The 26891-nt window shown below is 41.9% G+C and overlaps 1 protein-coding gene across 1 annotated transcript in view; it reads right to left on the minus strand.

The window, feature by feature from the left end:
* Window positions 1-26891, minus strand: part of LOC146811884 (sulfotransferase 1 family member D1-like) — a 57005-nt gene that overhangs the window by 9283 nt on the left and 20831 nt on the right. The window contains exons 5-6 of the mRNA XM_085618848.1: window positions 16671-16797; window positions 9459-9553 (exon numbers count right to left, since the gene is read on the minus strand). Of these exons, the coding sequence (XP_085474974.1) occupies window positions 9459-9553; window positions 16671-16797 (222 nt within the window). The remainder of the gene's footprint in view (window positions 1-9458; window positions 9554-16670; window positions 16798-26891) is intronic.

The raw sequence follows: 26891 nt of genomic DNA on the forward strand, positions 1-26891 counted from the left end.
AAAAAGATCATGGTCATCAGTAAATATAGTCATCCATTTTAGGTGTAATGTGGGAAAAATGCATTCTATTTTACTTATTCTGATACCTACAGCATTTTTCTAATTCAACTTAAATCGAAAACAAAATAGACTACAGTTTTGATATGACATTAAGACTTTAAATCGAGGGACACTAAAATAATAAACCACAAATTTTTATTTTAACACACATACATAATTTTTATGTCTTATTGCTCATTTAAAGTTTTCTAGATTTTAATTTTTTGCTAATTCTGAAAATGTTTTTACAGTATTTAAAAAATACTTCTCCTAATGAAATGAACTAACGCAGCCAGATGTTCAATCCTAGTGAGATCACGGCGACAAACGGTGTTATTTACATATGATATGAATGGATGGCCCAGCCAGCACAAGTCTGACACATGGTTCATTACATTTACATTGGTGATTAGTGGGGAACAGCTGCAGCAGAAAAGGTGTAATGTACAGTACAGCCTTAGAAACATGTTTATCTTTAGTGATGCTAATAGGAGGAATGGGATCACGTGCAATAAAGCAGCCTATCTGACGGCCAACTGTACATTCAGCTGGTAACTGCCAGTTCACCCAATTGGAGCAACAAGTCCCACATCACAAAGTGTTCTTGTCTAAAAAGACAGGCTGATCAAAAGTTTCAATCACAAAAGACACATCCACTAGCCAGCTTAATGGGTTTATATGCAGCCTCTTCTTCCCCTTCCCTAAACACAGACATATTCGTGCAAGGGAGTATACGACTTTAATTAACAAAGATTGAATGGTGTTCCCCCAACCTTTTAGCTAATCTTTTGGAATTGGAAAACTGTGTCTCCTGTAAAATGAATGTTGTCCTCATATAAAGATCTAAGGATTTGTCAGAACTTGTACAACCCACTTGTTCTGCAGAAAGCTGAAACTCAATATTGGCTGCTCGTGAAGCAGTGCTAGGTCATGACAATGCAGATGAACTGCCAACCTGCATGGTTGGCAAGCCACCTTAATGGGTGGAACTATCAGCTGGTACTGGCTTTTTAGCCAACAGCAACTTTGCATTTTGGGGGTTTGTAGTTTATCTGTAGGACCGTGCCTGTGAAGAAGTTGGCTAAAAAGCAAGAAATAGATTAAAGTGTCGCTCATACTTCTAAATCTTTCCCTTTACCTTGAGAAGAAGTGGGAAGGGAAGCCTTGGAACAACATATTTACTACTGCTTTAAAAATCATTAGCTTATTTTAAAAACCCACTAACCGTAAATATAGTCCATTCTAGGCTTTGATAACTGCTGCTGACTTTGTGGCCAAATCTGCACCACCAAAAAGACAACGATGTTAATGTGTGGTCAGGCATGCAGATAGTCTTTTTTTAATATGACACCCTGTTTGCATGCAAGCGTACAATGCTGCAATTCATAACCAAATTATTTGTTGATCACAAAGGACCTGAAAAGGAAATGCCCCACTACTCTAGTTCTGTAGTCTGAGAGAGATTTGGGCCTTGGGCAGAAGTCAGCGCACATGATGTGTAGAACACACACAGCATCCATTTTAGGACATCCTCATTACTCACTACTCATCCCTACTTTTTATCCATCATTCCTACTTTTCTTCCATCAGCCCTACTTTTCATCCATGTTTCTCATCAATACTTCTCAACCATCATCCCTTTTTCTCATCAATACTTTTCATCCATCATCCCCACTTCTCATCAATACTTCTCATCCATCATCCCTACTTCTCAATCCAATCAAATCAAATCTTTATTCAACACTTAAAAACGTCATAAAAGTTTACATTGATAAAATACGTGTATTCATAGGACAAATCCAATAAAATGTCCAAATATTTTAAAACTACATCTCATTACAATTTTAAAAAACAGAGCAATAGAAACTGGTGCATAAAGCTAAAAGGATCTGATTTAAAAGTTTGCTGTTCATTACGGTTTCTGATTTTCAAAGGCACCCTTAATAAAATTCAATATACCAGTGCGTATCTCGTAAGAGGATAAGCTTTGTAAAAATTTCATAGTGGGCAAATAATTTTTAAAACCAGCTTGGTGCACTAACGGTTTTAAGAAAACAGATCCTGGCCTTACATACAGGGGACAAAACAGGATAAAGTGAAATGTACATTGCTTGGATACATAATTGCAATGACATGGTGGCAAATCGAGGTTCCAGGTACATTGAATGGGGAAGGCCACTTTAAAATGTATAAGATTAAATCTAAAAAGAGTTAAAATCAAATTATTAAAAGGATTTTCAATCCAGCACAAGTATGGTTCAAGGCTTTTAACTGTCACAATGGGGATATAAGCTTTCACAGTCTTCATATTCAATATCTTACATAATCTTTCGTTGACATAAAATTCCTGAAAGCGCAACTTCACTGTGTCTTTTGCATGACCATTAATTAATGAAGATTCAATGAACATTTCCTGGAGGCCAACATTATCAAAGCATGTTTTTTTATATATGTCAACCATGGTATCTTGGACATGTTTTGGAGATACAAACAATCAGATATACACTGTCTTGTCAAACCTGTCTCAGGATTTAGCCAACATTTCAACCAAAGCAAAAGTGGCGCCACTTTCATTTGGTCCTCTAAAAATGAAAGGCTCACTTCTTCATGGCAGAAATGTGCTACATTTTATGGGACTGCCAGTCTGTGTATGAAGCTGTTTTCAATATGCCCATATTCTGTTTCCATAAATAGCAGCTGAGATGCATTCTGTTTTAAATAAAGTGATCATCTCTGGCAATGGCTTTTGTATCCTTGAAAAATGGAAAATGGCTTCTATATTTCTTCCTGTTTATTGAGTTTTTATTTGAATATGTGCCTTCCAGCTTCAGTTGGAACTAAAAGTAATCCCCAGATAATTAAAAACTTTGTCATTACTGGGCGTGGTCCCCCATGCTAAAAAATCTGAATTTAATGTTTCAGGGTCCACATGTCTTTGTATAGGATTTAGACTGGTTTATTTTAAGACCCTGTCCCTCCATAAACTCGGTAAAAATAACCAAGCAATTTCAGGAAGCTTATGGGTGTGTGGGCAAGCAGAACAGCAGAACCGCATCATCAGCATATAAGAGTATGGGTAGTGAATGGTCAACTACCCTTAGTACATCTACTGCATCATTCTTACTTCCCATCCCAACTTCTTATCCATCACCCCTACTTCTCATCCATAGTCCATACTTCCCATCTATCATACCTCCTCCCTACTTGTCATCAATCATCCCTACTTCTCATCTCTACTTCCCATCCATCTTCCTTACTTTACCTGCATCATCCATTATCCCTACTTCTCACCCATCATTCATCATCCCTACTTCTCATCCATCATCCCTACTTCTCATACATCTTCCTTACTTCTCATCCATCATCCATCACTCATCATCCTTATCTCATATCCCTACCTTTTAAGAATTATCCATCATCCCTACTTCTCATACATCATCCTATGTCTCATCCCTACTTCTCATACATCGTACTCCATCCCTACTTCTCATTCCTCATCCCTTAGTCTAACCATCACACTTTCAATGTTGTGAAGCACACCTTCACACAGATTGTTTGGCACCAGCCAATCAGACTTAAGAGAGGGCTCCGTTCTTTTGGTCTAGCTGTGGAAAAAAACTGCCTACTCATTGAACACTATGCAGATGGTTCCATTGAATTCAAGTGTGTACAGCATTTAATTTTTATTTAAGTTTTTGTAGGAAGCCGGCTCTGTATATACTATACCAAAAAGAGGTATAGTGTGCACAGAGTCTGGTGAGTCCCCAATGCAAAGGCAGAGGTTAAAGTGAATAACACCTTACTCTCATTTTAGTGGTAGCTGTGCTGAGAAGTTAAACTTATCAAAGGGTAGTGCGAATGTACTTGTTGTACACACTCATAGAAGATGGGACCAAGCGCTCAATGACCAACTCCAGACTAGTGTTTTGCAAAAATATTACTTTAGTTACTTTTATTTAAGGAACCAAGTTGAACTCAGTTACAGGTAAGTAGTACTTTAAAAAAGGCAGTAGAACTATTGTATTATCTTGGAAATACTTTTGTTATTGTCAATCCGAAATAGTAACAGATAGTACTGGCACAAGATAGACAGTTGTAGCTAATCCAGAAATTGCAATGCAATCCTAAGGAAGGAATACAGGGTTATGCATCAGCAGGTAAGTACACAACTTACTTTTCCAGTCTTTGGGGAGTTTTTAGGCCAGCCCTGGGCAAGGGTCAGTTTAAAGTGGGCAGTGCACCATCAGCAGCACTTTGGCAGCCCGTTGCGGAGTTTGCTGAGCCTAAGGCTAGTCAGTAGAGACTGGGGATCTCCGAAAAGGTGCGTAGTTCAGTATCTATGCCGCGGCGGTTGATACCGGCAATGTTGTCCTCCTTTCACAGTTGGCGGAGAGCAATAGGGGTAAATTGGAGTCAGTAAGCAACCAATGCCAGGACCGTCGCAGTCATCTTCAGCAAGTTACTGTAGGCTGAACGGAGGCAGTACCAGCCCAGCAGTCACGGTCTTGGGAATGGAGATGCTCACGAGTTAGAGAAGTTCCGCCAAGGTTGGCCTACCTCAGAGAGGCGGCAGTTGAGCAGGCGAGCAGGAAGAGGCCGACAGGCCCACTTGGGGGGGGGGGGTGGGGTACTGGCTCTCGGTAATGGAACTGTGATCAACTTGGGCCGTTGGGCCGAGAGGATCCCTCCAGGTTGTGGGGGCCATCCAGCAGGGGTGCTTTCTTCTTGCACGGCAGAATCGCATTCACACAAGTGTCCATCCACTACCGCTGCGGTCTTGCGGTTCTTTTAGCAGTAGTGAGTCGTGTTGACACCAGTGTCGGTCCTCAGCTACTGTGGTTCTTTTACCGGTGGACGCCAGGTGCTAGAGCCTCTAGCTCAAATGAAGGTTCTTGTAGATTGGTTGAAGGCTGGAATGTCTCTGGAGTTTCTTGGATGCCTGACAGGGTTTTGGGAAGGACAGCAGGCCCAGTTGTTGAGCTGGTTAAAGGCGGCTGGGGTTCTTGCCGGGTTCTGTCTGCAGCAATTCCGTTCCTGGTCCGACAGCGGTTTTATTCCATCTACTTCTTTGGTCCATTGAATCTGAGGAACAAGGTTCAGGGAAGCCCTTAAATATGACATTTTAAACGTTACCGAAGTCGAGGGGCAGCAGCCAAACAGCTACTGTCCCTTAGGATGACCACACCCTTTGGGTGCTCCCTCCCTTTGGGGAGAGGGGCACAACCCTCTTCCTATTGGGCCTAATTCTCCAATTCAAGAGGGAGAATTTTAAGAGAGGGGTTAACCTCAGGTCCTGGAGACCCTAGGGGTGTGCCAGGCTGAAGAGGACACTCCTACTCTGATTACTAATTTTCACACCTGTCCTACCACCAAAAGTGGGGTCCGGACAGCGGGTTGAGCATCTCAACTAGTTGGAGCTAACAAATCAGCACATCACAAGGTGACAGCATTTGAAACTCACCGTCAAGGGTTGCTGTTCCTTCCAGAGGGAGGTGTGAAGCATCTCCACCAAGCAGGCCTTGTTCCTGACCTTCGGTAGCACAAAGGCTCTCACCCCATGAGGTCAGAAACATGTCTGGTGGTGGCTGGCTGGCAGGAACCAGCCAGCCAATACAATAGAAGTTGGTCATTTTCAGGGAGCATCTCTAAGATTTTCCCTGAATGAATTTTATAATAAATCCAACCCTGGCATCAGTGTGGGCTTATTATTCTGAGAAGTTTGGTACCAAACTTTCCAGTTTTCAGTAAAGACATCATGGAACTGTGTAGTTCGTAATGACAAACTCCCAAACCATGTACTCAAAATGGTTTCACTGCACTTACAATGCCTGTGGATGGCACAGACACTGTAGGGTTATATTGCTCATGCAGTTATGCCCTCAACTGTGATCTGGTACACCCTGCCTTCGGGTGGTAAGGCCTGATAGAGGGGTGACTTTCCCATGCCACAGGCAGTCTTGGTGGGCATATGTGCCATGTCGACTCTTTAATTTGGTCTGAACCAAAACATGCAGCCTGCAATGGGAGTGTGTGGGTGTTAAGGTGAAGGGTCTCTGAAGGTGTTATGATACATTCTGCATTTCTTCAGAGACCCTCTCTGGTCACAGGGCTCTTAGTACCAGGAATATCTTTTACAAAGGACTTATATGTGGCCCGTAGGTGTGCCAATTGTGGAGAAAAAGGTACAGTTTTGGGAAAGAACACTGGTGCTTGGGCCTGGTTTTCAGGGTCCCAGCACACATGCAGTCAAGTTGGCATCAGACATCTGGCAAAACATTAGGGGGTAAACCTGAAAAAAAGGGGCACTTACAATGTAGTTCTATTTACACAGGCCTCTGCAGAAAGCTCTGGTGGTTTGGGAAAGAAAAGGGACCTGGCTTGGGACATTTTTCAACACTTGGAGACTGGGGCACACAGGTCATGATAAAATTTGTCTGGTTTCAGTTTGATATTGTGACAAAGAAAATGTTTAAAATCAACTCTAGGAGACAAAGTAATACAGTTTATCACAAACCTTTTTTAGTTTCAGACTTATTTGCAACAAAGAAAATGTTTTCGTCTTAGGCTGTCTTTAGCTCAGAGAGCTGTGTTTTTTCTTTCCTTGCAGTTTGCAGATATAATGGACTGGACTTCAGTTGTGTATGAAACCAGGAAGAGCAAGGCCTGGACAGAGTTGTTACATATGACACTGTAGCCAGAAATGTTTTCCCAATGAGCTCTATAGCCTCCATACAAGAGCTGATTTATTGCCCAGGTGGAAGAACCTTTGTCTTCCCCAAACCATTAGAGCTTTCCACGGAGGCCTGTGTAAACAGAAAATCACTTACTTAAATACAACGAAAAGCTTTACAACCTTGGATTCACTGGAAGCAAACACTATTTGTGTTTCACCTCCACTGTCCTCAACAGACATGTGCAATGAGATGGCTATATTTTTCAGTGACGGGACCAATGGAATGCAGCCCTCTTTCCTAAATCTGAGTGGTTGTTGCCAACCAATTAGTGTGAAGGGGTGTTTCACAACATTGAAAGTGTTTTGGTATGACTGAGGGACGACTAATGATAAGAAGGGATGTTGGATGAGAAGTAGGGATGAGAAGGAAGTGTCTTAGTAGAGAAGTAGGGCTGAGAACTAAGGATGATGGCTAAGAAGTAAGGATGTGAAGCAGGGATTATGGGTGAGAATAAGGGATGATGGATGAGAAGTAGGAATGACGAATGAGAAGTAGGAACGAGAAGCAGGGATGAGAAGTAAGGATGATGGATGGGAAGCAGGGATGATGGGTGAGAAGTAGGACTGTGAAGCAGGGATTATGGGTGAGAATAAGGGATGATGGATGAGAAGTAGGAATGACGAATGAGAAGTAGGAATAAAAAGCAGGGATGAGAAGTAGGGATGATGGCTGAGAAGTAGGGATGGTGGGTGAGAAGTAGGGGTAAGAAGCAGTGGTGAGGGATGAGAAGTAGGGATGATGAAAGAGAAATAGGAATGATGGATAACAAGTAGGAATGATGGTTTAGAAGTAGGCATGAGAATCAAGGATGAGGGATGAGTAATAGGGATGGTGGAAGAGAAGTAGAGATAATTGGTGCGATGTAGGAATGAGGAGTAGGGATGATGGATGAGAAGTAGTGATGATGGATGAGAAGTAGGGATGATGGGAGAGAAGTAGAAATTGCGGATGAGAAATACGGATGATGGGGAGAGTATGTAGCCTTACGGCTAGAGCGGTCGACCTCGAAGCTGGGGAACCGGGTTCGAGTCTCAGCAACGATGATCAACATCCTGTGATTCTGGGCAAATCACTTAATCTCCCTGTGCCTAACAAAAAAAATGAATGTGTCCTCATGTAAAGCGCTCTGATACCCGATGTCTCGGGTCTAGTTCGCGCTATATAAAACTAAAAAAAAAAAAAGAATGGATGACAAATAGGGATAAGAAGTAGGGATGAGAATTGAGGAATGAGGATGTCCTGAAATGGATGGTGTAAGAACACCAACTGTCCTGTCTTTTCCCTTTTAATCGTTTCAGCCCTGAATCTTCAGCTCCAGCCGTTGGATGCAGACACTGGGATATGCACCTGGGCGCCACCAGCATTAGGAGAGCGTGTATCATCCAGCAGGGACCAGGACCTTTAACAGGTCCTACTGAGGAAATTATGCAACAGGTTTCATCAGGTGCTACAGGTAGCACTTTTGCTTGATACATCCCATTGAGGCAGACAGACCGGACTTTAGTGGGAGGAACTGTTTGTAGGTATAGAGAGAACAGCTCCAACAATGCTAATTTACAAGACAATGTCCATAGGTATGTTCCATGTGACAGGCTCACAAGGTAAGCTTTCGAACAGGTGGGGGTCATACTCCAAAGACATTTAAAAGAAAATTGCAATTAAGTTGGTTTAAAAATTTCAAGACATGATCTACGTTAGTTTGGAGGTCCAGTTGTGCCCTTCTGTTGTCCAGCTGGGGCGAGAGACTGAGTCCTTTGTGCGATTGTGATTGTCCTTAACCACAGTGGGTACTTATGTTTGGCCACATGCAGTGAGCAATGATATATCATCTCAAATGCAGCGAAGTGAATAAATATACATTTAAGATTCTGCTGTCAGAGTTCTGCATCGGCTGATTCGTTATTTGAGGTAATATGGGTCTTCAGACTAAATACAATATATTTGTGACTTTTGGCAGGGCTGAGTGTACTTTTCAGATGTCAAATTGACCCTTTGGAATACATTGGAAGGACATCCTAGGAGGTGCAATGATACACCAAACAGCCAATGCCATTAGGTGAGAGGTGTACACTACTCCAGATGATAAATGACGGGGCTGACCTAAAGCCTACTCTCTGCACATTGAGTACAATTCATCTTTCGGACAGCCATGCTGTCAAGACACACCTAATTAGAAGTGAAGAGGACTAGTGTGTAAAGTAAGATGGCACAGAAGAAGTAGAAGTGAAAGACTTAATAGCAGATTTCATTTAAGAGCATCTATGGAACCAAGCTCTGAATTGCGGCCAGAGAGGATGAAAGTTGACTTGGTGGGCATTCATTTTTTCCTATGGGTTGGATTTGATGGTCATGTCATCCTGGCTCGTTTATTCATCATAAGCAAAGTGGGAGTGACCGGCTGGATAATTGGGATTGAGTTCCATAAATGACTGGAGCAAGATCTGTCAGATGCCAGGCTCTCTCCATTCTTCAGTGGCACTTGGGCTGTTGTTGGGAAATATCACAATTTCTAGTTGACCATTTTTCCACTGTTCATGAGTTTCTTTCAAGGCACCAACACTATGCTCTAATATACTGAAATAATCTCCCTTATTTCCGTTAATGAGACAGAAAACCTCTGCATTAAAATCTCACTGGTGTCGTAAGTAGGATTCAAGATGGCAGTTTCTATCCTGGAGCACTCACCTCCTTCATATCCTCATAGAACAGGTAGAGTATGGGGTGGTCCCGGGCTTTCTCCCACCAGCCTTTCACATGGTCGTACCAGGAGCCAAATGCCACTAGGTTTTAAGGGGAGGTGACTGTTAGAAAATTAACAAAGCAATCACTAGCACAAACAAAGCATACAATAAGAACACAAGACAGTGACAACAACTCATAATTACATTTGGGGTGAAGATGAAACACAATATAGAATGTAACAAAGGCAGGCCAGGCTTCAGGGGATTTTACTAACACCCAACTTGCCAGCCCTACTAACAGCCTTGCATGACTAAGTCCTCCTTTCACCCATGTTAGACCGTAAATGGCATGGTAGAGAATCTGATCTAATTCTGCACACCGTTTTAGGTCTCGCCTAGGCAGCGCGCAAGCACTGCTCAGGATATGACCTTTAGAAATCGGTCTTCACCTTTTCAAGCACACTCGTGCTTGTGGTGGCATCCACCTTGCGGGAGCGAAGGGAGGTGCGCCGACCATATGTTTATAATTAGCATGGCCATGCGCCACTGCTCCCGTTCCCGCAAGGGGCAAGCTAGCACAAGCACGAGTGTTCTACATTGCGCTCTCTCACCCATTTGCTTTTTCTGCTCAGCTTTAAAGTCGGCAGCTTTGGCCGTAAGTCCACATTCTCCCCCCCCCCGCCCTCTCCGCAGCAACAGAAACAACAAGCATTTGCAATGCAATAGGTCTCGCATTATTGAAGTTTGAGCTATTGGCATTGCTAAATAATGCAACACCAATAGCTCAAACTTTAATAATGCGAGACCTATTGCATAGCAAATGCTTGTTATTCTTGAAGACAGCTTCTAAAAATGAGCAGCAACTGCAGAAAAGAATCTAAAAATATAAATGCGTCAAGCAAAGTGGCAAACCAACTCTTGACTATGGAAGAGAGAGAGAGAGATTCACCTCGGGTATTCTAAAGGGGCTTGAACTGCTCAGCGTCTTTCTGCAGCTCTTCATCCGTCAGAAACGTGTGAAGTGACAGTTTTGATTAGGCAAGAGTTGCATGTATTTAAAATAATCAAATCCTTTTCATGGATGTCACACAGTGTATTCTCAGCCTGACAAGAGGGTTTTTTTGCCCAGGAAGCCTCCTTTTCAAACTGATTAAAGCCTGGGAAGCAATCCTCAACATAATAAGACCAACAAAAGAATCTCTAAAATGTGAAATAACTGTGATCACATTCCGTTAAAGAACTGCTGTTGTCTATAAAAAAATATAAAACAAAAGCAAATAGCCTTCTTGGGAACAGCCCTTTTAACAGAGCATTTCAGCCAGTATCCTAGCTTAAAATCAGTGTTACGATGTTTCAACCCCATAATTTCACGTGCCACCACCTGATACAACTCTTCTTATCAAACATCGCACAAGCACATTTTAGCCACCAAAATAATAAGCAAAAGTAATACCTAGCTAACTTAAGTTAGAAAGCGGTCCATTTATCAGAGGGTGTGGCTTATCAGCCAGGACGGCCGACTTTGAAACAGAGGAACCAGGTTCGAGTATGGCCGAATGGGGCCAATCACTTAATCTCCTCGTGCCTAAAAATAAATATGAATGTGTCCGTCTGTAATGCTACTAGTGCTCATTTTAAGGCTTTGATACCTTCCTTCGGGTCGAGTTCAAGCTATATAAAAACTGCAACAAAAAACATTAAAAAATTGTGCAAGGCAATGAGGGTCGGTAAACATGTCCTCGTGCATAGCAAAAAAAAATTGTTTTTTATTCTGTACTTTTATGGCTTTTTTTGAATCGCCGGAATAAATATTTTATGATTGACCGGCCATTTTGTACATTAAAAAACGAAAGCTCTTTACAGTACATTTGCAGCAACTGACAATAGCTCTACAGCTGCACCACCACACGAGGGCACAGGTGTTGGAATTCCCAAAAGGTCCCGTCGTCTAATTTAAAAAAACAAAGCCCAGCAGCAGCGAGAATGATGAGACGTGCAGGCTAACAACATACGGCTCCGCTGGGTACTCTCTCTGTAACACAAGTGTGGTTTTCCAGCTTGCCAGAAACCGGTCCTAGGAAGCTTGTTTCCGGTCCAGGGAAGACATGGCTTGGCAGTTCGGGCTGGACTGTTCCCATGAGGCACAGGGTCAGACTGATTTGCATATGGCCATGTCTGAACTGGGGTGGCAGAGTGGGCTAAAGAATGGTGATGGATTAAACCCAGATCAGTTGACTGGGGGTGAGTGCTTGCAATGTTCAACACTCCGTTCATCATTTCCTTTGGTTTTTGCTTGGTTTTCCAGCTTGTCATCGTGGATTAAGCTCCAAGAGAGGAAAGAGGTGACTGAGCCTCGAGCACTTGCCACTCCTTAACCCCCTCCATGCTTCTGAACCATGCAAAGCAGCCCATGGTCTTTAATCAAACCTCCCAAACCAAGAGTGACAGACCAAAGATAAAACATGAACAATAGACTGCGTTCTCTCCAGAAAAGAATAATAATGTGCCAGCGGTTTCACTTTATTCTGTGGCATACCTTAGTCATTCGCTGCATGGGAGTGACTCACTGTGACTGTGCCAACACTCCCACAACTTTCTATGTATAAAAATGTGGTGACATCACAGCTGAACAAGATGGCTTATGTGGTAGTTGGTATAGATACTCTTAACAAACCTCCATTCAAGACAGAATTACTACAGGAGAAACTGTGTTTTTACACTTGAAACCATTAACAAAGCAGACGCTCAGTCTCGCCGTGAGGACTGCCTCTCCTTCAGAGAACTGTGGAGAGCAACACTATCCTACTTATCAGAACCACAGAGAAAAGCCGACTCGGTGCTAAAAAAAAGTGATCGCTATTGTTAAAAAAAAAAGACAGGCCCGCGAGTGGTGCGCGCGTGTGCGCCACTGCGAGCCATATGTTTTCAATTATCGCGCCCGTGTCTGGGCACGATAATTGAAAACATATGGGCTTTGGTGTGCGTAACAGACACCAATACGCCATGGGCGGAGCAATGCCCCAGCCTTTGGCCTATTGCATGCTCTGTTTAAAAAAAACACGCACGCAAAGCCCAATAGCGGAACCCCAAATGAAAAGCACACGCACAAGCGTGTGCAATTCCAGGGTCCGTTTTGGAACCCTCCACAAAAGGGCTCTCGCCTGCGCGAGCAATGCTGCGCACTGCATCGCTAGGGGCGAGCCCTAAAAAGTGGTCTTTCACACTGATGTTTTCTTTAGGCTTGTTTGAGCTCTGAAATGTTACACAAAATCCTTTTGCAGCATGAACCCGCTGTCGATTGATTTGCACAGGCCTGCCATCTAGTGGATTTATCCAGTTTAGTTTTATATATATTTTTTTTTTACGCACCACACCCTCTTTAAATAGACAGAGGAATTGTTTACAACCAGACTTTCCAGGAAATTCATCATTAGCTCTAGTTAAACAAATTTTCAGAGAGTCCCCCAAAACTATCGGTGTATATCTAGGCTGCCTGCCTCTACCCGTGTCTCTCTATGTATTGAAACGAACACTACTCCTACAGTGATCAACTTTTGTCCCGGGAAGTAGTTTTTCCAATGCCAATCGTGTCCAATACTGAGTCCGTCTACAAAAACCTAGAACTGACCCTACTAGAACGAATCCAAGCGATCTACTCTGTCGAAATTCAGAGCTGATGCTACCATGTGGTCATAAAGTTAGTTCGAACTGTCGCATGGGTAGCGGGACTGGCTCTACAACTTCTGCTTTGCTATGCCCCGGGCCATCGTTAGAATTAATAAATGCCTTACACTCTCAAGTTCAAACGAACAAGAGCGAAGTATGTCCCCAAATTTGGGCTGGTCCTCGACTCTCCCCATGCCTATCATTCAACTGAATGTGTCTCTGCCTCCTCCATTTTTCCCTCAGATGCACCTAGACACCTCTTCATTGATAATCCTTTTATTAAAAAAGTTTTAAAAAATGACCATTTCACCAACATGACTGTGTTCACCCACACTTTATCAAATTTACAATCGACATAAGTAATTCACAGCCTCACTTACCCATGGACCTGCCTTTCAAGCAATGGCTAGAAATATCAAACCATTACCAAACAGAATTGTCGCTTACTATCAAATAATGGTTTACACTCCCTACTACTATAATTTGTCTGGTCAGAATTTGTTATGGGGAGTGCACAAATGTGTAATGATCGTTGTGTAAGCTTTCAACTCATTTGTGTAGAGATTTCCTGGCATTTAGGAAGGGAGAACGCCTTCACATGTGCTTTTGTAACACAATATCACAACTACCAAACAAGGAATGGTTGTATATTTGCTTAATTGAAGCAATTAAGGGTAAGGTGCACGTTTCCTTGTTTACAGCAAGCTAACTGGGGAATTTGGTATCTAAAAAACATATCAAATAAATATGAAAACTGTAGCGGGCAGAAAGGTTTGTAGATTGAACTTTTAGATTGCAGTGTTGGTTTTTAAACCTGCACTTTTGTCAGAAGATAACACTTCCAAATAGTTTACACAGACTTGTCTGAGATCATGCCTGCAAGTTCCATTGAGGATGAAATGTTGGAATTGAAAGACTAAATTGTGATGTTGTTTCATGGGTGTGGTGAATTTCATACTACTTTATTGTGGTGTTCAAATAAAATCCATAGAAATAAAGTCAAAACCACGTGTCTTTAAAATGCCACACAAGCATACTGCAAATAAAAAAACTGGGTGTTTGATTGCGCATAAAAGCACATAGCAAAGACAAACTTACAACAATAAACAGATATCAATACTGTTTCCTTAAGATCACTTCACACAAGTGCAGAATCCGGTCTATTCTGCTGAGCTAGTAAACATTTTATTTTCTCTCCTTGTCCTTACTTTAAAACACACCCTCACACCATAATATCTTTGCTGGCATCAGCTGTTATAATATTGGTAACTGTATAGCTCATACCGAATACAACTTTTACATAATTACCACAGTTACAGCTTGGATATTTCAAAGGATAAAATCACATTACAGTTCTAGAGTCACCCTAACATGTGGTGATTTTGGGGAATTAACACTGATTAAGGCCCATTTACTGTCCAGACTTCAGGGGACTGTTACAAAATCTCCTCCCAGGGAAAAGGCAGCCAGCGTGTAACACTATTTTGGTAAGGTTTCAGTTTGATTACTTTGTTTTGTAAAGCATATGCTTTAGCCTCCCTCAAAAGACCCACCCGCTCCTTCCATTGACCCTCAATTGACTAGTGACCCACCGTCCTCTAGACATGTCCTGAGTCAGTGTACCACCCCTCCTTTCCCTCATGGTTACGTATCCGCGCCTCATCACCAGTAACTCTCTGTTGCATGAGCCATTGGATATTCAAAGATCACACAGGAAAAAAGATATGCATGTTGTATAGACTGGTTTCTGGTGCCCCTTGACATCTGACCTCACACAAGCCTTCCAAGTGTTGGTTATCATAATGCCACCCAGGAAGAAGTGCATGGCAGAGGCAAGCATATATTCCTGAATCAGACTGCATGACCCAGTGTGTAGTAATTATATAACTATTCAATCCGTAGCAGGACAGCTCCCGGGATAATGTGCTGCATCGCTAAACACTTAGAAGGTCCCAAAGGCGAGACCTATTGGCTATGCCAGTGCTTGTTATAGGTTTCAGGCGGTTGTAGATACATCTTCTAGGCAAAGCCCTCTGTAAAGAAACTGAACACACCCACTACGAATGTACCAGCAGCCCCAGGGGTAACTCGCCATTCAGGATACAAATCAAGAGGGGCAGGCAGAGACAAACTGGAGCTATTGTGGTAAAGTGGCTGCACAAATCAGGCAAAGCCAAAGAAGAAACAAAAAGCACAGGAATGTAAGCAAACAAGAAATATGCAAATATAAGGCAAGGCAGAAGTGCTCTTAAAGGGTGACATTTTGATTCTACTGGTCCTTGAATATGAATACAACTAGCCCAACATCTATGATGTTTTCATTGACTTTAGAGCTACTTGAAAAGGATACACTTGACCAAAAATGTGGGACCCTATTATTCCTAGCCTACCTGAACTCAAATGTGACTCCAAATAATTTGCTTACACACATGCAAAGCCTCATATTGGCACCACGGCTAAATATCGACATGGCTGCCCCTGGATTTTCATGTTAGCCACCAAAGATTTTCAAAGGAGAAAGGATTTTTCCGTGTTTAGGTTCCTCACCTAAACAAGGACATATAAAAAATAATTCGGTATAAGACTGACTCGGTGACTACCTTCTGAGTATTCCTGCAGCCTACAGACTACATTGTGAAAACCTGCCATCTGATCCTAAATATAAGAGTGTGCCTGTCACCTCCAGAAGTTGCCCGTGTTGATGTGGGACATGATGGGACATTTTCAGGTGAGTTCAGCTGCCTCCATATATTTTTAAAGTTGAATATGGAAAATGCAATCGACAGGGTTGTGTAAGGGGATTTCAACTCTCACCGTCCATGCCCTGTAGTGAGAGATATGGAAAACAGGAAGGTGATGCTGGATACACCTGCCACATTGGTGATTGTGGAGGTGGCCATCAAATTAGCACATCATTGGTCACCTAACAGGATGTGGGAAGCACACTGGCAGCAGCAAAAGAGGTCAGACTATGGCATGTGGACAGCACATAAAGTACAGTGGAAAAGGTCAGTCTGCAGCGTGTGCCCTGTATGAGAACGGAAATGGGAAGGTCAAAAGCTGAGAGATGCATGGACTAGTATTAATTGCCAACTACAGCAAAAGGTGTTACGTTTTTCCTATGGCATATAGTTATTACAAGGGTGGCACGTGGGGAGGGGGCAGTTTATCACACACTGGCAGTATCTGTGTGTGAATAGAAGGGTCAGGCTGCTCCAGTTTATTGGTATGTGGATAACAGTGGCGGTGCCAGCCGGTAGCGCAGGGGTGGACTGCTGGGGGTAGAGGCAGCCAGAAGCACCATTAGTAAATGGCAGAAGTGATGGGGAAGGTCTGTGATACATAAGCAGTAATGGAAGGCTTGCATTACATGTTCAGTCCTTTCACATACGTGGAGAAGGATGTTAGGCTATACCAAGTGTCCAGTTTATGACAACATAGTCAAAATGTGCTTCCTTACTATACTGCTGGTGACAGTAAATGCTAACATAAATAGATTCTATGTGCGAACGCTAAGATCCTACCATACAGTCCCCTGCTTCCTTCTCACCATCTCCAGCCATAAACGTTTCCAGGTACTCTGGCCAGGTGCCAGGCTCTGGATGTACCTTCGCCATCTTGTAGAAATTGAAGTAGGACACAGCTGAATCCTTGGCGTTGCGTGCCACATAGATTATCTGTGGCATTTTGGGAGAGCAGAAGAACATAAGGTTAGGAGCAGACTCTGTAAAATTCTTCAGTGCATTAGTAGAAGCCAGAAAATTACAAAACCAGACAATTCTTCCCAAATTCTGAAGCTGCCCTTGGTCGACTTTAAAGACTCCCTCTGACCTAAATCCCCCTCGTTAGCAGTTATCTTTCTTTGGCCCTTTCTTAGTTCAGGTTGCAGGTCTTCCTCGGTTAATTATATATAGAAAAATGATCAGATGGGCGAACAGGGTCCCTATACTTTAGATGAATCCATATTTAAAGTAACATTTGTCTAATTTGACTTAACCTCCCTTGCCACTGTTGTTTCTTTGTCCTCCTCATAGTGTAATATGTGGCACACTTTCCCCATTGTTTGATAAGGTTACAGGTCACAGACTTTGATGCATGTTATAGTGGACCTTGCGTGTGCTCTGAATGGATCCGAGTGCATGCCAGAAGTACTAAGGCTACAAAATTCTAGCAATCAATAATGTGGGCTTTTTAGCTTCAATTCTTGGTAACAGAAATTGTATATGCTAACTTATGGCATATTTTTGCTGCTCATGTATGGATGTATGTCGTTACAACGCACACTTTTACAACGCATGCATTTACAACGCATTTTTTACAACGCAAAATCCATTACAACGCACTACACTTACAACGCATGACACTACAACGCATTTTTAAAAACTACCTTTACAACGCATACCATTACAACGCATAATATTAAATTGCATTTAAGGTAAGTATTAGATAGTATAGGGGTAAAAATTACTTTTCTAACTCCAGGGGGTGCAACAGTAGGGTAAGTGTTGGATAGTATAGGGGTAAAAATTACTATTCTAACTCCAGGGGGTGCAACAGTAGGGTAAGTGTTGGATAGTATAGGGGTAAAAATTACTATTCCAACTCCAGGGGGTGCAACAGTAGGGTAAGTGTTGGATAGTATAGGGGTAAAAATTGCTATTCTAACTCCAGGGGGTGCAACAGTAGGGTAAGTGTTGGATAGTATAGGGGTCAAAATTACTATTCTAACTCCAGGGGGTGCAACAGTAGGGTAAGTGTTGGATAGTATAGGGGTAAAAATTACTATTCTAACTCCAGGGGGTGCAACAGTAGGGTAAATGTTGGATAGTATAGGGGTAAAAATTACTATTCTAACTCCAGGGGGTGCAACAGTAGGGTAAGTGTTGGATAGTATAGGGGTAAAAATTACTATTCTAACTCCAGGGGGTGCAACAGTAGGGTAAGTGTTGGATAGTATAGGGGTAAAAATTACTATTCTAACTCCAGGGGGTGCAACAGTAGGGTAAGTGTTGGATAGTATAGGGGTAAAAATTGCTATTCTAACTCCAGGGGGTGCAACAGTAGGGTAAGTGTTGGATAGTATAGGGGTAAAAATTACTATTCTAACTCCAGGGGGTGCAACAGTAGGGTAAGTGTTGGATAGTATAGGGGTAAAAATTACTATTCTAACTCCAGGGGGTGCAACAGTAGGGTAAGTGTTGGATAGTGTAGTGTAATAATATGCGTTGTAATGGTAGGCGTTGTAATGGAATGCGTTGTAAAGGTAGTTTTTAAAAATGCGTTGTAGTGTCATGCGTTGTAAGTGTAGTGCGTGTTAATGGATTTTGCGTTGTAAAAAATGCGTTGTAAGTGTAGTGCGTTGTAAAAGTTGCGTTGTAAAGGTTGTTCCCCCTCATGTATTAATAGCTAGAGATGAATTTTACCAATATCTCCAGCATCCCACAGTAGCTACAGATTTACTTGCAAGTTGACCTTGTGGAAGTTCGATGCTGGTGTCAATAAGAAGGTACAATTCAGTGGCGCAAGTATGGTTCCTAATCAACTAAAAATAGTATCTTTGTTACAAAGAAGAAGCATACGAAGCGTAGTTAAGTAAGGAGTCTGCTTTATTCGTTCCTTTCACCATCACAGGTTCCAGTCAGCTGGAGTAAGCTGTGGAATGTTCATCTCACTTCTTTTGTCCTTCAAACAACAGGAAGGCAGACGTGTGAGGGCTCCCCTTTGCTCAATAGACGCCAGTGCATGAAATTGGAATAAAACACCCCAACATTGGCATGGGCAAGCAAGCTGACTGATTGTTGGTGAGAGATACTGAAAAACAGGGATCTGATTTCAGGCCTCCGGGATGCAAGTACGTGGGGGGGAGGGGCTTTATATGAAATATTTTTAAACAAAAATATGTAGCTGCAAGCCAGTTAAATGTAATACAATTAGAATTTTTTTTAATTAAAAGTTAGGGATGTGTAATGAACAATGTTTGGAGCGTATTTGCAGTTCACTCGTTGTATTTAGTTGCCAAGGTGCCTACTGTTTTGATGATAATTCTTACTCATCTACTTTACCTGAGAATAACCCATAGCGAATCCTAACTCAGTATAAAATGTCTAACATGTGTGCCCACTAATTGTGGAGTTGAGGGCGTGGCTTTGTGACATTTCCTTCATATGTAAGAGTTTCTCTGACCAGTTTCTCTGGCTCTAAAACCCCTAATCCACAAGAGCATAACTCGTGAGAAAAGTGAGAGCAGCGCAGTAGTCATAAAAAATCAAATACCCCCCACTTTGCACCATGTCTCAAGTATCTCTGAGTGAGAGAGTGAGGCACCTGATTTCAGCAGTCATTCAGGGAGTTGCTACTTCTGACGTAATTCTGAAATTGTAAAATTTCCCATCATTCATTCTCCCCAACTTTCTTTCTGCGTATTTCCATTTTGCTTTAGTTCCTTTTTCATTTATCTGTACTTTCAAATTCATTAACTCATCCATCCATCTATCTATCTATCCATCCTTTATTCCTTCTTTCTTTGCATCCATGCATCCTTTCTTATCTCCATCTTTATGGTATCTGCCCTTCCTTCTCTTCATCTTTCTGTCTTCTTCCTTCTTCCCTTTTTGATCCATCCATCTATTTCATCCATTCATCTTATCTTCCGTTCTTCCACCCATCACTTTATTTTCTTTCCATCCATTCATGCTTCTCTCCATCCATCACAATCCTTCTCTCATCTAACCCTCCATCCACTTCTCCATCCTTCTCAGCTTCCATCCCCACATCCTTTCTCCATCTCTCCCCCTCTACACCCCCTCCCTTTCTCCTACCACTCCAAAAGGTTGTTTTAATGATTGTTTTGGAAACCAGAGCTTGTCATCAAAACAAAACATATAGCATATCAAAAATATCAATTACCACAGTATTGCTCACAATATTATTGCTAATATAACTAACAAATCCTTAAACATACCCCCCAAACTAATTCAATTTAGAACAATTATTTCAAATAAACCCAAAACTTATGATAACCAAAAAGTAAACAAACACCCCCAAAAAATCATAAACCTAAACCACATATATTTAAAAGTACCAACATAATTATTATCAATTCTAAACATAAGAAAACGTATTAATACAACAATATATATATATATATATATATATACGCAATAATTCATATATAAATAAAGCAAACTATATATTATACTACAAAAATAAAACATAAATCAGCGTTTACCAAACAACTTTCAGCAATAAAATCCAACATTTAAGCCAACAATATAAAAGGCACACTAATTATACAACAAAATGCTCCAAAAACGATAAACGCTGCAAGAGGAGGAAACTGTTCCAGATTCTCGCAAGAAACTATTAATACAGAAATAAATCATCCCAACAACTAAAATTTCAAGTAAGTATTACACATATTTAATCCAAAAATTAACTGGTATTAATCTCAAATGTACAATTTAATAAATAAATTGTAACACACTCTGTAAATGTTATCTTTTTACAAAGACTACCTAAAGGAAAAGAAAACCATCGTCCAAATGAACAAACTGCCTGAAAATATCAGCTTTAACAAAGTGGCAAGAAGATATAATAAAGTAAGTATATATATTAATTTTAAAACTCTCACAACCAAAGACCAGAAATAAACCTAACTCCTTAAACTCTGGGAAACTTGCAACAAAATGCCATGTTTAATTAATATAACAGTTTTTTCTCTTTCCACAGAAAACTCAACACTTGCTCCATGTTAAAACTAGATAAAAAAAGCTTCAAAACGGTTCAAAACATCTCAACAAAACTTACAAGTAAGTAAATAAATAACAATTAACTGCATTTTTTAAAATTTGCAAAAATGGAGGAACAAAAGAAACAAAAGTCAATTTATTATATATATATATATATATTTCCACCACACACCCAAAGCATTAAGGACGCACTCGACAACTGGTGCAAAACCATCCGGTTTATTTCACAAAGGCCAACCAACATCTTCATTCCGTTTTTTTTTTAAAATCTTGTGCCTAGCACGTTTAGGCTCCAGCCTCTTATTTATAGGCAGCTTAGTGAATGCCTGACAGAAAGCTCTCAAATAGCAAGCTAATTATGTGCATGCTGTTATGTTACCGCCCTCAGTGGGTGTTGCTAAGTGCATGTTTGCTCCACTTTACATAGATGCATGCTGGGATTTATAGTCCGTTCTTAGAGCACTTTTGACCCTGAGTGGGTTCTGTTAGCATTCTTTGCAGCAGAAATGATTATCCTTAAGTAGCGCTCCGGATAGAGCGTTGGTTATTTTTACCGCATCAGTTGTGCTGCATAACGGGCGTGGAATCGTTCCCACCATGCAGCCTCTCCTTTGATCTTGAGATGGTGCAGTCCTCCATGGGAGGGCTGCCGCGTCCATGTATTTCCACCAAACGTCCAAAGCATTAAGGACGTACTCGACAAGTGGTGCAAAACCATCCAGTTTATTTCACAAAGGCCAACCAACATCTTCATTCAGTTAAAAAAAAATCTTGTGCCTGACGCGTTTCGAGGCTCCAGCCTCTTATTCATAGGCAGCTCAGTGAATGCCTGACTGAAAGCTCTCAATTAGCAAGCTAATTATGTGCATGCTGTTATGTTACCGCCCTCAGTTGGCGTTACTAAGTGCATGTTTGCTCCACTTTGCAAAGATGCATGCTGGGATTTATAGTCTGTTCTTAGAGCACTTTTGACCCTGAGTGGGTTCTGTTAGCATTGTTTGCAGCAGAAATGGTTATCCTTCAGTAGGGCTCCGGGTAGAGTGTTGGTTATTTTTACCTCATCAGTTGTGCTGCATACCGGGTGTGGAATTGTTCCCAATATGCAGCCTCTCCTTTGATCTTGAGATGGTGCAGTCCTCCACGGCAGGGCTGCCGCGTCCATGTATTTCCACCAAACGCCCAAAGCATTAAGGACGCACTCGACAACTGGTGCAAAACCATCCCGTTTATGTCACAAAGGCCAACCAACATCTTCATTCCGTTTAAAAAAAAATCTTGTGCCTGACGCGTTTCAAGGCTCCAGCCTCTTATTCATAGGCAGCTTAGTGAATGCCTGACAGAAATCTCTCACTGCTTGTTGTTATGTTACCGCCCTCAGTGGGCGTTACTAAGTGCATGTTTGCTCCACTTTACATAGATGCATGCTGGGATTTATAGTCCGTTCTCAGAGTACTTTTGACCCTGAGTGGGTTCTGTTATCTTTCTTTGCAGCAGAAATGTTTATCCTTAAGTAGGGCTCCGGATTGCATGAGTAAATGGAAAAATGACCAGAATAACACAAATAGAATAAAAATATAGAATGCTAGTGGTAAAAAAAACATGACCGCCAAATGAAAATATCTCCCCATAGAAATCAATGGGAAATATAGAAAAAATGTTTAATAAATGTTAAAAAAGTGTAATACATGTTTTCAAATGTTAAACTTGTCAAACAATGTTGTAAAAAGGTTTATAAAATTTGTAAAGTATAAATTAAATAATAATATAAAATGTATATAATTATTTAACATATACTGATAAAAATGTTGCAATATTGAAAAAAATGTATTTAAAAAGTCTAAAAAAAGTAATACAGTTAAAAAAATGTTAAACCCTTTAAAAAAATGTACACAAATGTTAAATAAACTTCTAACGTGCATATTAAATAATAGTATAAAATATATACAATCATTTATTATATATTAATGAAAAGAATGCTAGACTAATTTAAAAAATGTAATTAAAAAATGGTAATAAATGTATTAAAATTGTAAGTAATGAAAAATAACAAATGCTAATGTACATTATACAAATATATTTTAAAAGATGTACTACTTTTTCACAATAAGTAATTAACAATGGGCTTTGAGGGGCAGCCAACTGCAGGGAGCTGTGCCCCCCGGGGAGATTGGGACACGGTGTAGCCCGGGCTACATGGGCTTCTTTTGGGCTCCTTTTGGGCTTTAAACCCATTATGTAACCAGTCAGCCATTTTATATGGCTAATCACCATTTTGTGGGTGGCCGTCAGTGCTTAGTTAGTCGCATTGTATTGCATTTTTCAAGAGCGACTATAGCGTAATTAATGAGAAGTGTTATGGAGGATTTGCGAGTGCAGGAGGCCATGTAACTGCTGACTGAGGTAGGCTGCACGGATTTACTCACCTTGAGCACAAGGATCGTGACGCGCCTGGCAAGGTTTGGTGCTGAAAAAAGAACGGGCATTTTGGCTCATACAGCACTTGTCATGTCCAAAGAGGAACTTGGTTAATGACTTTATCCCAGGTGAGATGACGTTGGTTTCACATTCTTCAGTGGATGGGGATATGGCATTGGTGGGGCAGATTGGAAAGGGCACACTCACAGCGAAGTGTGACATGAAGTCAGTCTTCTGGCTGTTGCCAGTTCATCAGGAGTATTTTTAGTAGCTAGGCATATAGTTTGAAGGCCAATGGTATGTGGATAAGGCATTACCCATAGGCTGTGTGATATCTTGTACACTGTTTGAGTGGTTCAACTCCTTCCTACAGTGGCATTTTACATCACACATGAGGAAGAAGATCATAACGCACTATCTGGATGATTTATTTTTGTGGGGGCTGCCCGGTACTGCAGACTGTCAATGCCAGTTGTCAAGTTTTCAAGAAGCCATGGGCAACATTGGGGTACCACTGGCTCTGAAATAACCTATGGGGCCATTGACGGTGCTTTTGTTTTTCGTTTTTGGGTATCAAACTGGATTCTGTATCCATGGAAGCACCCCTCCTGGTGGACAAGAAGATGCAAATGCAACTGTTATTGGGTGAAGTGCTGCACAAACCAAAGGTGACAGTGAAGGAGGTGCAGGTCATGCTGGGATATTTGAACTTTGTGTGTAGAGTAGTCAGGAAGGGTAGGGCTTTCTGTAAGCGCCTGGACATGTCTCTAGAAGGACTGTCCTTGACCCATAATCATATGCGTTATATGTGGGCACAAGGGAGGACCTGCGCATGGGGTGCAGGGTCCTGGACTATTTCAATATGATACCATTGGTCAGTCCAAAGGAATGTGAGTGGGACATGCAGATATTACTCAGACACCTCTGGGGGATAGGTTTGGCCTTTACTGGCGGGGTAGGTGGTGTGCAGAAGAGTGGCCGGCACTGTGGAAGCAAGGGGGTAGGAGCATTGCTTTTCTGGAATTCTTCCCATTATTCGTGGCAGTGATGCTATAGGGGCAGGAGTTGCACACAAAAAAGTTTTACTCAGAGTCGGTAATATGTCAGTTGTACATGTAGAGAACAGGCAGTCAGCGAGAAATGAACATGTACTTAAGCTCCTGAGAGTTTTCATGATGTGGTTTTTGAAGCATGATGTTGCCTTCAGAGCAAAGCACGTGTCAGGGGTGGACAGTGTCATTGCAGACGCTTTGTCTTGTTCACAGTGGGAGAGGTTCCATGGGATGGCCATGGAGGCAGACAAAGACAGGACGATGATACCAGCAAACTTGTGGAGCACAGCAGAGAGAAGAAGCTGCAGTTGGTGGTAGGGTCACTGGCTGTATCCACCAGAAAAGCATATGCTCTGGACTGGAAAGAGTGACAGGGGCTAGGTGGCGGTCAGGGCAGTGGGGAAGGGAAAAGGATGTAGTACAGTACATCCTTACACTGATTGGTAAAGGTCTTTTTCGAGGGTCACAATTGAAAGAAAACTGGTGGGCATTGTCTTCATGCGCAAGCTTGTATGGAGCTACATGCCTGCGGGAGGGGAACTGGGAAGCAGAATGTTAGATGGATGATCCAGGGAGAGGGGTCCTTGGTACCGTCTGAGGAGGGCTTTATCCAGGCGGTTCCTCTGCAAAATGATAGCGATGCTTTCTCAGATATGCAAAGAAAAGGGGACATTTTTTTTATTCAACTGTCATGTCCTGGATGTTTTTTCGGGGCCTCTTGGGTTTCAGAACTGCTGGTCAGGAAAGATACTCCATGGTTGGACTGGGGAGATGTGGAAAGCCAGGATGGCAGGCTGGACCTGTGCATTCAACAATCCAAGACAGACCAGAGGGTGCTAAGGGAGAGAATGAGGCCCAGGATGTGTGTCCAGTACAGTGGGGAGCGAAGTGGTGGGAGGTTAACGGGGCATCAAGGGGGGAAGACGTTTGTCACATGGACGGGTCCAGGTTGACTGCTCATCAGCTTCTGTGGGTCATGCAAAGAATATTGGAAAGCATGGGGTAAAGCCTGGGGGACTTCGGGACACATTCTTTTAGGATTAGTGGGGCCAAAGAGGCAGCCGAGAGAGTCTAGGGCAGGGAAAGGATTATGGCATTGGTCATTGATTCAGGCAATATGTATGTGGGGAACAGGAAGGGGGTTTGGTTTATGAATGGTGTAAATTGCATATCTCGCATTTGTGTTCTTTTTAGGTGAGGTAGCTATGCTGAAAACAATTGATTTGTCGATATGGATCATGGGACATTTATTTCTTAAATGGGCCAAAAGTGAAGAAATCTAGAAGGGTGACGGCTGTAACCTTGGACTGGATGAGCAGCTTTTTACAGTAAAGTGGCATGGAAAAGGTGGTATAAGATGGCAAGAACTTCTGCATTGCTTGAATCAGCTACTGAGGAGGCACAGATGTTCTGACATTCAAGTGTTTTATGTAGGTGAAAATGATTTACTGGTATGTAAAGGCCTTTACAGGAGGTGGGCCGGTGGGCCTTTTCTGAGTGATGATGTTGCCAATTATATAACAGCCAAATTTATAGTGCTAATCACCATTTTGTAGGTGACACAGTGGCCGTAAGTGCTTAGTTAGTCGCTTTTTTTCCCACCCACCTTTCCCAAGGAAAAAACAGTTTCTGGGTTAGTTAAAAGGGGGGGGGGGTAGTATTTGGAAGAGTGTTTGGCAGTTTTGGTTGAACACAGGTGCGAAAAAGGGGATTTTGTACTTGGTTGTCGCTTGGACCAGGTGCAGGCTGTGGGAATTTCGGTTGCCATGGTTTTACATTAAGATGATGGTTGTGAACATAGGGGAAGCAGGGCAGTGGGGGGTTGGTAATAAAGCCCAACCTGGAGGAAAGAAAGGAAAAGTTAAGCTTTAGGATACTTAGTTAGATGATAATAGATGTAGGTTAAAGTGTTTATCAATGTAAAAGTTGATAGCCAATGCCAGGGTAGGAGTTACAATTGCAAGTGTCAACCATGCAATATTGTTGAATCGGGTTGCTGCAGCTGGTCTCAGAGGCACTGCCTTGGGTTGGGTCAGATCCTTTTTAGAGGGCTGCAAGCAATTTGTATGGCTCTCACCCTTTCAAGTCCAACACTGTAAATATGAATTGTGGAGTCCCGCAAGGTTCTTATCTTTCCCCGATTCACTTCAATGTGTAGATACGCCCACTCATTTCCAGACTTCGTCAGATGGAAATTAAAATATATAACAATGCTGACGATATGCAGCTAACTTTTACCATTGAAGAGTCACCTAAATCAGAGGAATTTGTTAGGAACTCAATGCTGTTCATCAAGAATTGGATGAACAGCAACCAATTAAAACTGAATTCGGAAAAAAACGAATTCATTATCCCCAAAAACAAATTTCTGTATTGGACTCCCGCACACTGGCCTTTGGAGTTAGAGGTGCAGCTCCTCACCCTAAGCCCATGATCAAGAATTTGGGCATACAAATAGATGCGGACCTCTCAATGAGTTTGCAGATTGGCTCTGTTACATCTGCTTGCTTTGTCCAACTTCGGAAATTGCGAAAGATTAGAAGATTTTTCAGCAGA

The sequence above is a fragment of the Triturus cristatus genome, chromosome 7 (assembly GCF_964204655.1).
Source record: "Triturus cristatus chromosome 7, aTriCri1.1, whole genome shotgun sequence".
Classification (NCBI taxonomy): Eukaryota; Metazoa; Chordata; class Amphibia; order Caudata; family Salamandridae; genus Triturus; species Triturus cristatus.